Genomic DNA, 12,272 nt, shown 5'->3' on the forward strand with positions numbered 1-12,272 from the left:
GAGGGGGGGCTGGGCTCGAGGCTGCTGAGGTTTCTCTCTGGGTGTTCTTCCCAGTGCTGGTTTCAACGGCCTGAGGTGCAGGAGGCCACCCGAGGTCAGTGACGCCCCAGAGCGAAGGAGGCCCCTCAGGACCTGGGGTGTGGTGGGTGTCTCTTGGCAGGCCTGTCCCCCCTGCACGGCAGGAAACTCATCTCTCTCCGCCAGGGGCTTCCCACTGGGCTCCTGCAGTCTCTCCCTCCGTCCTGTTCTGCACTCCTTGGCACTGGGAACTGGGGAGCTCTGCAGCGCTTCCTCTTCAGGGAGCTCCACAGAAGTGCTGGAGGCCAAGTCCTGCTACAAGGGCACAGGTCAAAGAGCTGCAGTCACTCCCCATATCCCCCTCAGGTTTGCAGCAGCACTTGCAAGGGGTGGGAGCTGCCCCAGGCCCAGGACAGGGCAGTGCTAATGCTGAGAGGGACTGCAGATCCTCCAGCAGCCATTCTGACCTGCTCAGGTCCCTTCCCTCCTACTCCCTGCCAAGCGCAGGAGCTCAGCTTGCCTCTGAGCTAGGCTGAGAAGAGATCTACATTTAGCGTGCCAGAATGTGCCTGTGCCTGTGTGTTACAGTTGGTGCTCTCAGTGGCAGCAAGGAGAGGTGTGTTTGCTCCTGCTCATCTCCTGGGTGGGCGAGTGGGTGGCAGCTGAGGGCAATGACAGCTTTTGAAACAGGAGGGAGAGACTTGAAACTCCATTGGCACAGTATCTTCAGAATGTGACTGCAACCCTAGCAAAGATTTCTGCTGAGCAGCTTGCAGGAGAAATACTGGCAGCGATAGGCAGTGCTGACTGGCAGCAGCTCTCACACCCTCCATCTGTGAGCTGGGTGTGGGGGTCTTGCCCTCTCCTCACTGGCCCCCAAATGTCTAGGGGCTGCATTTTCTAGTTTTTAAGTCTTATTTATTTTCCCTGAATCTTCATCTCTAAGGCATCTTCAGAAGACGGGTGCAGTGCTGAAGAGGTGTCTGCTGCTTGGGCACGTCCGTGTACACGGACTCAAGTCCTGCATCTGTATGAACCTTCACAGCCTAAGAGCTTGCACAGGGGCAGCTTGTGCTGACTGCTGAGCACTGGGGTGAGGTTGCACACACGCCACTTGTGCAGACCAGCAGAGGAGAGCACTTCCTTCCCTCAGCTATTTGGAACAGGCTATTTTTAGAAATTCTCTATAGACAAAGTAAATGGGCTGTGGCTCTTCTCCACAGTGTCATTTCTTCTAATTTAGTACTCAGAAATGTGTTTCATTAAAAAGTTATTTGTATAAACATGTATAGGTTAAATGCATACAGTAGGAATATTTATATTCTGAACTCTTATATTGATTTTATGCGTTTTTTCTTTCAGGGTGAGATTACCCCTGTTCAGAGAAACAGTAAGGTACCAGGAATACACAAGGTGTTGAAGGCCACACCCAAGCAAAGCTTTCACCTACAAGGAATAACACATAAACATGGCAGAATTCACAGGTTACAAGGAAACCTCAAATCGGCACCTACGATTCAAATTGCAAAGTCTCAGTCGCCGCCTTGATGAACTGGAGGAAGCAACCAAAAATCTACAGAAAGCAGAGGATGAGCTGCTTGAACTGCAGGACAAAGTTATCCAGGCAGAAGGCAGCAACTCCAGCATGCTGGCTGACGTGGAAGCCCTGCGGAAAAGAGTGCTGAAGATTGAAGGGAAGGATGAAGAAATTAGGAAGGCTGAAGAGCTTTGCCGGTTAATGAAAGAAAAACTTGAAGAGGAAGAGAGCCTCACCCGAGAGCTGAAGTCAGAGATTGAACACCTTCAAAGGAGAATGGCAGAGCTGGAGAAGCTGGAGGAGGCCTTCGGCAGGAGCAAGAACGACTGCACGCAGCTGTGTCTTAGCCTCAATGAAGAAAAGAACTTGACCAAAAAGATATCTACAGAATTAGAAATACTTAGGGTGAAAGTGAAAGAACTGGAAGCATCTGAGGACAGGCTGGATAAAACTGAGCAGAGCTTAACGGGCGAGTTAGAAAAACTGAAATCATTAGCACTGAGCTTTATCACAGAAAGGAAACATTTTAATGAAAGAGAAAAGCAGAATGAAAAAATAATCCAGGAGCTGACACAGAAACTAGAACAAAACAATAAACTAAATAGGGCAGATCAGACTAGAAATGCATCCAATTTGCTAGAAAGGTCATCAAATAATCTCCTGGACCGAAATGATTTGAGAATTGAAGATGACTTGACTTCTGCATTGCCCTCCAAGGAGACCAGGAGGAAGGGAAGTATGGATTACCTGAAACATGTAGAAAATGAAACCAGGAATAAATCAGAAAACCAAAAGAATAAAAATCAGGAAGACAACAAAGTGAAAGATCTCACCCAAGAAATTGAGAAACTTAAAACTCAGATCAAGCGTTTTGAATCTTTAGAAGAAGAACTTAAAAAAATGAGAGCCAAAAACAATGACCTGCAGGACAGTTACTTGAGTGAACAGAATAAAAACAAACTCTTAACGGGTCAGCTAGAAGAAATAAAAATGCAAATAAAAAAGCAGAAAGATCTGGAGAACGGAGAGGCTGAAAATGAAGACACAAGCTTTTCTAGCAGGGGAAAACACGACAGACCTAAATACAGAGGGGCCACAGCTGACCTGACAGCTGCCAAGCACAAGCCCAGGGAGCTCTCACCTCAGCAGCGCCGGGAACGAGCAAGGAACAGAGACCTCTCTGTGAGTAACGACAGCTACAGCCACAGTGCTAGGCAGGTGCCCAGCCCGAGCTTAATGAACAGAAAAGCAGGAAAAGCATCTGGTGCATCTGCCCTTTCAGACACTGCTGTGGCAGATACAAAAAGACTGGAAGAGAAATCTTCAGTTTCCACTTTTTCCTCTGGTCAGAGGGAAGGCTGTGTCGTGCAGAATGAGGGGAAGAGATCAAAAGAGCAGCCGTCTGTCCTCAGTCGATATCCTCCTGCTGCACAGGAGCAGAAATCTTGGAAAGCATCTTCCAAACCTGTTGGTGACCCGGGCCTGAGATCCAAGGCTGAAAAGCCATCTCATGTGCTCCGTGGCAACTGCCAAACCGGTGCTGACACACGGGAGGAAAAGTCAAGCAGAGGAGAATCGGTGGCGTCCTTGGCTGAGAAGCTGAGAACGGCTCAGGCAGAAGTCAGTGACTGCCCAGGGGATGTGCTCACGAGGGGCAGCCACTCCTCCAACGGCACAGCCCTGGCATACAGGTCCCACTTCTCCTCCCACTTGTCCGTGTCAGACTCCACTGGCTCTAAAGCAGAAACCACGAACGCTCTTGCTGCATCACACAGACAGCACTCAGAGGGGAGGGCTAAAAGAGCAATAATTTCACAGGAAAAAGAAATTGTAGATACATCCCTTGAAAGTGCAAAAGCCTCAACGCTAACAAAGCGTTACCATCGCTCCAGGAGTCAGGAGGACATTCTGCAGATTCTCACAGGTCTTGATAAAGAAGACAAGGAACAGTCTTCGACAGCAGATCATGTCAATTCTGGTTTAAAAACAGAGTCCAAAATCACCCAGAATAACCAGGAAAAACTTAATTCAGATGATGAATCTGGAAGAAGCAAAAAATCAACCTCTCAGTCAGATTTGGAGACAAGAAAGAAAGTCAGTTCCAAGCAGTTCTCTAATTCTAGGGGAGTTCTTAGAGCATCAGTTTTTGAAAATGACAAAAGCACTGTAAATGAAGAAGACTCCACCAAGTGTGTAAAACCACTAGATGCCAGCTCTGGAGGATTTAAATCCAGAAGGTCGTTCAGCCCGAGAGAGGCTCTGAGATCAAAAGCAGTCATTAAACCTGCAATTGTTGAAAGGGATATGAAGGCAGTCATGGGAGGGGCTGCTCCTGAGGCAGAGTCAGAAAAACAGAAGTCTGTTCTTAAAATGGTAACAAATAAAATGACAAGCAGCATCACAATCTTCCCTTCTGAGCCGTCAGCCCCAAGGACCAGTGCAGATGCAGCAGCAAAGGAAAGGCATGTTACCACCAGCAACATCAGAGTTGCTCCAAATGAGCCTTCACCAATAACAAACAATCTTCCCACACCTTTAGAGATATCGATTAATAAAAGCGCTCTAAAATTATCAGAGACTGACAGAACTGGAGAGGCAGCACCAAGGAGTAAAGCAGAAACAGTGGTCTCCAGAAGCAGCATTATGATAAAGACTTCTGAACTGGTGGAGAGGAACAGTGAGCCTTTGGAGACAGTCAGCTGGAAGAGCTATGGCTCTTCAGAGGCAGCTGCATCTGAATCAAAACACGTCACTGTGAGAAGTTCTTGGAGAACAAGACAAGGCTTACACTCCCTAGAGGACTCTCAAACCAAAGTGGAGAAGAGTGCAGCTTCCAGTACTACAAACATGTGTGGGTCCTCAGTGGACCTGTCAGAAATGGAAGGGAACAGTGCAAGAACAAACTCCCTGGACCAGACCTCAGCAAGGACCAGTGCCACAGCTAATTCCTGGAGTACCCCTGAGCTGGGATCACGACGGACCAAAAGTAACTTAAGTGCATCTGAACTACAAACACCCAAGAGCTCTGCAGGTGACCTTACAGTGGCTGCTTCCTCGCCCCGGACCACGCTACCTGTAAGTGTCCTGTGTTAAACACTCCTCTTTCACTTGATGAGGTTTTCCAAGTTGCCTGCTAGTTGTAGGGTGCTTGATTTGAAATTCTTGCAGCTTTTTTTCTGAGGCACTGCCCTGTCCCAGCTCCTGCTGTCTTCAGTGGAGCATCTCATGTGGAGTAACCCATTTTGACGACTTGAAATGGGATCCATCTGCTTGGATCTCATGGTGCCTTATCAATAACTGTACGGGAGAAGACATGGTCACAGCTTGTGTAGGACATGGTGAGCTTTCCAGAGTGGCTTTGCATGGCACTGTCAACTTGGCGTAGTAATGAAAGAATGATGGAAATGAGCAGAGGAATGTGCCTCAGGCAGAGCTGTAGCTCTCATGGCAGCTGTAGATACACAGCTTCTTTTAGGAAGAGCTGCACAGTTTCCCCATGTGAAACCACAGTCTAGTCTGGAGATGCTTCCCAGGCATCTCCTGAACAGGTGAGTGGTGGCTGGTTACACAGGGCTGCTCCTTCCTTGGTCTGTGTCAGTACCTGAAAAGAAGCAAGAGCCACAGGGGTGGCTGTGCTCTTTCCTCTTCCCCTGGCTGGTACCACAGTGAGGGAAGTTCCTGGGAGCTGACACACGCAGGCAGTGATGTAGTGAACTATACTTGCCACTGGTGCCGCAGGCTCCAGCAGCTTCCAAGTGAGTTCACTGGCACCAAGTGTCCCTCCAGTCCATTGAACCACATGCTGGTTCCTGCTGCAGCTCTTGCCTCTGCTCCTGATGTGCCACTGCCAGTCTCCTGGGTAATCTGACAGGGCTGGTGGCAGAGAGGACAGATTCAAAACTGAATTACTCTGGCATTGACAAAGATGAGGTAGCAATGGTGTGAAAGGAGTTTTACACTTGCAAAACTTTTCTTCCACTTCTCTGGCCCCAAAGGGTTTGCACCCTTGCTTTGCTTTGCAGATTCTATTGCCTGATGCTACAAAGTGCTCCCTGGCCAGAGTCACAGGCAGTCTGTACTTCTATTTCATGACTCCAGGCAGAACTGGTGTGACTGAGATTGGCCTTTTGCATAACAGCAGCTTATGTGCTTTGGAAATGGGAGATCCATCCCTAAAGCTCCCTTTACCCCAGGAGTTTGGATTCACAACCCCCTGAGCCTTGGGTCTCAGCTGGAGAGGTCTGTGCTGGCCGCTGGCCTGGCCGTGGGGCCCTAAGGAGGGGGCACTCCTCCTTCTTTTGTAGCAGCCCCCAGGGCTGAGTGCAGCTCTGCAGCACGTTCTGCCTGTGGTCTCAAGGTCACTGTCAGATCAAAGTTGGCAGTCGTGTGCTGTGCCTACAGCAGCAGCTGAAGTGTCCCTGGCAGAGCAGCCTGACCCCTGCGTGGGCACCCAGGGCATCCCTGGTGGCTCAGCTGGCTCTCAGCCTTGCCCGTGTGTGCAGTGGCTGCCAGGGAAGGATGGTGTGTTTAGTTCACCCAGAGCTGCTGAGCATTGAGTTGGGCATCACTGTACATTGAAACTAAATCATCCTGGCACCTCATAGTCACAAATCTGAATTTTTGATCATAAATTAAGCTTGTAAGTGAGGAGCATGAAGTTACCCTTTAAGACTGCAGATGCAGATATACCAAATATTGTGTTTGGACAGCTCAAAGCATTGCATATGCCTTTGGAAGAAACACCCAGGTATCTGCCTTTGAAAGGTGTCTTCAGGCTTATAATGCAGCTGAAACCACAGGCAGTCTGCTTCCTCTGGGATTTGTGTGTCAGTTCAAGATGTGGCTGTTTCTCTGGCAGAAGTCTTGGCACTGATCTATGCTGACTTTGCACATTCAGTTTTCCTGTGAAGGCATCACTGTTGCCTCTTACAGCTCCTTTATCCAAAGTCTGAGATTGCCATAAGAATTCTACTGGGGAAACACAGGGGCTGTGCTGGTTTGCCAAAATCCATCTTCCTCTCCTCCATTAAGTACTCCTGGTGTCTGACCATTTGCTGCAGCAGGGCAGGAGGCTGAGGCTGAAGCAAGCTGGAGGCTCAGTCCTTGCCTCAGCCAGCCCTTCAGGAGAGACCCAAACTGAGCACCTGGAAGCAGTTCTTGCAAGGAGATGCAAAGGCACAAAGTGCCCTTTGAGCCTTCTGTTTTTGTGCCACTGGTGTAGGCAAATGTCCCTGAGGAAGCTACGGGAGGTGGCAGCAGCTCCCAGCAGTACCTGTGCTGGAGAGGCAGCAGCTCCCAGCAGTACCTGTGCTGGAGGGCAGCAGCTCTTTGGAGTGCCCAGGGAGGTCTTTGGGAGGCCCCTGGAGCAGCAGCAGGTGGGTGGGGGGTGTGCAGCCTGGGGAGCCCTGGTGCTGCACCAGCCTCCCTGGGCACCCGGGGGACACGGGGACATACAGCACCTCACACCATCCTCTGCTGGGCTTCCCTAGGGCAGGCAGTGTTTCTCTGGTGTGGTGTTTGGCTGCTGGAGGTTTGCAGGGCTGGAGTGAGTGCCAGGGCACTGGCAGGCCGTGGGCAGGCAGCTCTGCAGGACGGCTGCACTTGAGGTGTCTGTGGAGGGAGGTTGGCAGGACCAGCTGGGCTGTGCCACCACCTCGCTGGCTCCTACAGCCTGCTGCCCTAGCACCCCACCACAGCACACCAGTGCTCCCCAGGAACAACAAACCAAGGATTCATTTCTGGGGTCGACATCACGGCGCCTGCCAGCGTGCTGGAACTCAGGGATAAGGAAGTTCCCAGCCAGCAGCAGCAAGAGCCCTGCCATCTCCCCAGGGAGCTGGAGGTGACAGGGACTCCTCAGCCCCACCCACAACTCAGAGCAGGACACAGCCTCCGTGGCAGACACGGGTGCCCCAGCAGCCCTGAGGCAGGCCGTAGGTGTCTGAGTCCCAGAGTATATGCCCATAAATGTCTCTGCAGACATTCAAGAAAACATTAGTGAGTTTAAAAGTGCCTTTTAGATGCCTGTATCAGGAAAACGGTGTTGGACACTCCATCATCACACCCTCATAGCAAAGAAAATGGGAGATTAAGGTTGCTGACCACTCCCCAGCATGGTAGTTAAAACTCAGAGTGAATACTTAAGAAGCTGCTTCAGTCCCAGAATTGTGGGATTTTCTGCTGGATATCCCCATGGGTACAGGCACACTGGGCCCAGTGAGCCACGCAGCCTGAGCACAGGTTTGTCACTCAGCTGAACAGAAGACTGCACTTGGGCTAAAATGATCAGATTTTTATTTTTTTTTTTTTAAAAAAGGCAAAACACTATAAAATAGAACAGAGGTGAGGACATGCCAGAGCTGACCTGGTGGCCCGAGTCCCTCCTTGCCAAAGGGACTCAGGCCAGCAGCTCACGCTGCAAACCCAGGACCCAGTGCTATTCCAGAGCTCTTCATGGTCCCTGAGTCCCAGCCCTCTTTATTTTCCTTCACACAGGATGAAAGCAAAGATTTTGTGCCCAGTTCCAGAAGAAAACAGTTTGGTTCTTCTGAGTTCCTCTCACAGGGTGAGACACCAGGGAAAAGGCCATCCACCAAGATGGAGCTGCAGGAGCCTGTATCCAACACCCAGGTACCACTGGATCTCCAGGTGGAGGAGCAGGTATGTGAGTTCAAGGGCCACCCAGAAAAGAGAGTTACAAGGCAAGAAGCCAGTATCTGAGCTGACCTCCCAGTAACATAACCTAGAGAACGTGTCCAAAGTGAGTCTAAACCTTTTAGGAGAAATCCAGTCTTAAATTAGCACTGCCCAGAGGTGCAGTGTCTAGTGTGTTTCCTTTGTGAACTATTCTACACTTTTCCTACACCAGTAAGAAAGAAATACCTTATTCTGTTCTAGACTTGTTTCAGCTAGCTTTATGGCTAAAAATGGACTGAGGCAATGCACCTAGTTGTCCTCTGGCACACACTGGACAATCAGAGATAGGAAAAAAACACTTGGAGAGACAAAATCAGAGCTCCTGACTTATCTGCTTCAGAGGACTGCTGTACTACTTAGGGTGCTTGTGTGCTGCTGCATACCTGCTCCTCTGCCTCCTAAAATATCTTTCTGGACACACAGAGGAGTAGAAAATAGCCCACTGTGACTATATTGCCTGAAATATGAAAAAAGAAGAAAGTGTGTTCCAGCCTCCCTCCAGAGAGATGGGGACCAGGCAGACTTTAATTCCTGGGTGCACAGCCGTGCTCATGACTGTGCAAGAGACTCTTTCTCCTGGTGTTACATCTTTGTCTGTGCAACTGCCTAAAGCAGAATGCATTTTGCCTTTTGTGGATCACCCACAGCAGGAAGTACCTTAAGACCTCAAACCCGTTGTCAGTGTGTCTTACTGGACATGAACAGGAGTTGCTGAGTCTTGAATAAGAGTAGTAGGACTGCAGAGAGGCAGCTGAGAGCCCTTCATCCTAACACCTCCTGGTGAAATGGCACAGAATTAAGAGCCCAGAGGGACGTGGTCCCAGCTGAGCTTTGCAGCCTGGCATTTAGAGAGTAGAGAGCTGATGCTGTCCTTACTGGGAGCTGAGGGCCAGCACTCAGAGCTCTGTGTGGTCAGAGGGGTGTTCCCACAGTGACATGCAGCCAGGCAGCTGCAGGCTCCTGGGCCTGAGGCTGTGCTTCCTTTGGTGTACAGCCTGAGTCACAGCGGAGCAGACTCGGGTAGGGTCAGGTGCCCACAGCACACACGTCACCACCTGCATCTGCTGCCTCACCCAGGCATCCACTGAGCTGTGACAGGAGCTCCAGCACCCTGCAGATGGAGATGTGCTCTGGCATTAGCTCAGCTCCATCTCCTCTGTGCTGCATCCCACCTGAAAGGTCCACGTGCTGGGTGGCAGCGGCTGCAGGGGATGCTGCGGCATAAAGCTGGTGGCCCCTGTCTGGGTCTTTCTGCTGTGGGCTAGGAGCCTGGTGGGCTTTGTGGAGCCTCAGGGCGGTCGTGATACTTCTCCCTAGAGCAGGATTGGTGCCAGAGGCAGCTGGGGGTGCTGGCCAGGCAGTGATGCTGCAGGGTTCTCTCTTACAGGGCACTGCCCGGGCCTGCCGGACAACGTCTCGGAGATGAGTTGTGTTCTCTGCTCAGGCAACACGCTGCACAGTGGAGCAAGAAGCAGGCTAGTTCCATGCTCATGGGCATCACACCTGTCTGTAACCTCTCCAGAGGCTTCAGCTAGCCTGAAACCAGTTCTCTGATGCGATTTGCAAGGTACAGGAGCTTTACCAGTGAATTATTTTTCTTCATTGCTGAAGAGGCAGCTGCAGAGACTTTGCTCAGGGGACTCCCACTTCTCACCTCTGTACCTGCAATCTTAATCTCCATAGGACAATAGGTCTGTCTGCATTTGGAAACCTTGACTGCATAGCCACTCTGAACAATGGTACTCCCTGGACAAGACAGAACTTAATCACAGGATCCCAGAAGTATCCCTGTGGGTCGGTGCAGCCCCTGCCAGCTGCCCTGTGTGGCTCCACAGCTGGAAGCTCTCAGTTCCTGGGGGCAGTCTGAGCTTTCCTAAGCACCCTTGTTGGCTTGGGCTGTGGTCATCTCTACCTGTGTCCCCAGCACCCTCTGCCTCTAGGCAGGAGGAAACTATTCCCCACTGCTTGTTTTACACATCAGGAAGGAAGAAGGGCAGAAAACATTTAGAAGCAGTTTCTTCCCTATTGCTGCCAGTCTCTGCAACAAGCTTTGCGTGACCTGCTCCTCACCAGCATCAAGAATTCATCCACTGAGTCAAACCAACAGCAGATCATGCAGCAGCAAAACTTCCTCCTGACTTGGACTGGGGTGCTTCCCTACCTGAAACCATCCAGCGTGCCCTGCAGGCAACAGCACTGCTGCCCTCAGCAGCTGAGCACAGGGGGGGGGAAGACAGCACTTGTCCTCACAGCCAAGCAGAACGTCCTTGTTCCTTCCAAAAACAGGGTGGAGACAGCAGGACTGGACCCTAAGCTGGGCTCCAGTATGGCCAACTAGGCAGTGTCTCCTTTTGCCATTTTTAGATAGTTTCCCAAATTTGTATTTTTAACCCTTCATTTTATTCTTTTGTATTTTATTATTCATATCAAGTTGCATAACAAGACAAAAAGATAATGGTTTCAAATTAGTACTAAATGGCAGCTCTAATAATCTTAAAACTAAGTCAGATTAAGATAAATATCAACTGCTGTCTGTTACCCTTTCATAATCTGTCAGTGCGAGCAGAGAATGTGTTAAATTTATCATCAAGTATGATGGGAAAAAATTCAGAACTCAAACTGAAATGCTGAAGTTAAATTCAGATTTCTGAACTGCCTCCCCCTGCCCCGTGTTTATGAGGCAGTACTGGGATTTGAAACCACAGTGGAAATTATTTTTTTTTTAACAAGCCTGTAAAATTGCAATAAAGCACCCTGAGCATCCTGCTTTGCTCAGAGGTTAACTGTACAGCAGGATCACCAGCACCCAAAAAATCAAACTGAAATGCTGAAGTTAAATTCAGATTTCTGAACTGCCTCCCCCTGCCCCGTGTTTATGAGGCAGTACTGGGATTTGAAACCACAGTGGAAATTATTTTTTTTTTAACAAGCCTGTAAAATTGCAATAAAGCACCCTGAGCATCCTGCTTTGCTCAGAGGTTAACTGTACAGCAGGATCACCAGCACCCAAAAAAACCCACTACTGAGCTCCACTGCTTGAGCAGCATCAGCTTCCTTTGCCTGGCTGTGGGTCTGGCAGGCTGGCTGGGGGGCCGGCAGGCTGGCCGGGATTTTGGCTGCCTGGCGTTGGGTCTGGCAGGCTGGCTGTGGGTCTTGCAGGCTCTCCTGGCCAATGGACAGAACTGCAGGAACACCACAGCTCAGCAGTGCTCACAAGGAGCTGGCCTGCCTGCCAGCCTCAGGATGCTCCATTCTGACTCTCTGCCCCTTATTTTTGTGCTGAAGAAAATGACTCCTTTCAGAACTGAGCAGGCTGCCTCGGGGCCCCTCCAGCCCTTGTGTGGGAGGTCGCTGGGAGCCACGCGGCCGCTCTGCAGCCAGCAGCCCGATGGCTCCTGCAGAACCTGCCTGCTGAGCCTGGGAGGTCACGTCCTGGAGGCCTCTGGGCATGGACCTGCCCCCTCAGGCACCAGGGCAGTCACTGCCCTCCCTTCACTTCCCAGAGGCTGCCAGGCAGCTCTGCAGCCGTGTCACACCGTCACCCCTGCCCGGCACCCACCAGGGGAACGGGGCCTGGGAGAGGTGCTGTTAACCCTGCTCCCTTCCCGGGGCGAGGGGGAGGGAGTAAGGGAGACAGACCTGAGGGCTGGAAAACTAAAACTGCTTTAATTAATAATAATAAAAGGAAATATATACAAACCCCAACGTTGGCCCAACCACTGCCCCATCCCTGGGGTAGGTCCCACCCCCTGCCCCCCCAGGCAATGACGTCTCTGTCACCACTGACGCTGAGGAGCAGACACTGGGGAAGTCCCAGCTGGACTCAGCAGCAGAACAGAACCAGGTTCAGAAGCTGGATTCTGGAACAGGATTCGAGAACAATGGATCCAAGGCAGAACATCCAGAGTCTTCCTTGGACACCAGCCACTGAAGAAGAGGCTTGACCCTGGTGATCACTCAGCTTCATAGTGACTGTGGTGTAGATGGGATGGAATCCATCACTGGTCAGTTTAGGGTCACC

At 50.7% G+C, this 12,272-nt stretch overlaps 1 protein-coding gene across 1 annotated transcript; it reads left to right on the plus strand.

Annotated features, from left to right (window-relative positions):
• The first annotated feature begins 1,486 nt into the window (after nt 1-1,486).
• Nucleotides 1,487-9,677, plus strand: LUZP1 (leucine zipper protein 1). Its single transcript, XM_008941474.1, has 3 exons — nt 1,487-4,630; nt 8,051-8,215; nt 9,639-9,677. Exons 1-3 carry the CDS (start codon nt 1,487-1,489, stop codon nt 9,675-9,677), a joined length of 3,348 nt encoding a protein of 1,115 aa, XP_008939722.1.
• The last annotated feature ends 2,595 nt before the right edge of the window (nt 9,678-12,272 follow it).

Source organism: Merops nubicus, unplaced genomic scaffold, assembly GCF_000691845.1.
Source record: "Merops nubicus isolate BGI_N331 unplaced genomic scaffold, ASM69184v1 scaffold33595, whole genome shotgun sequence".
In the NCBI taxonomy this organism is placed as follows: Eukaryota; Metazoa; Chordata; class Aves; order Coraciiformes; family Meropidae; genus Merops; species Merops nubicus.

Bases quoted from the DNA above. Each gene is read 5' to 3' on its own strand.
- LUZP1 (XM_008941474.1), top strand. From the start codon at position 1,487: ATGGCAGAATTCACAGGTTACAAGGAAACCTCAAATCGGCACCTACGA. The intron at 4,631-8,050 runs GTAAGTGTCCTG...TCCTTCACACAG, and splicing joins CGCCCCGGACCACGCTACCT to GATGAAAGCAAAGATTTTGT. The intron at 8,216-9,638 runs GTATGTGAGTTC...TCTCTCTTACAG, and splicing joins ATCTCCAGGTGGAGGAGCAG to GGCACTGCCCGGGCCTGCCG.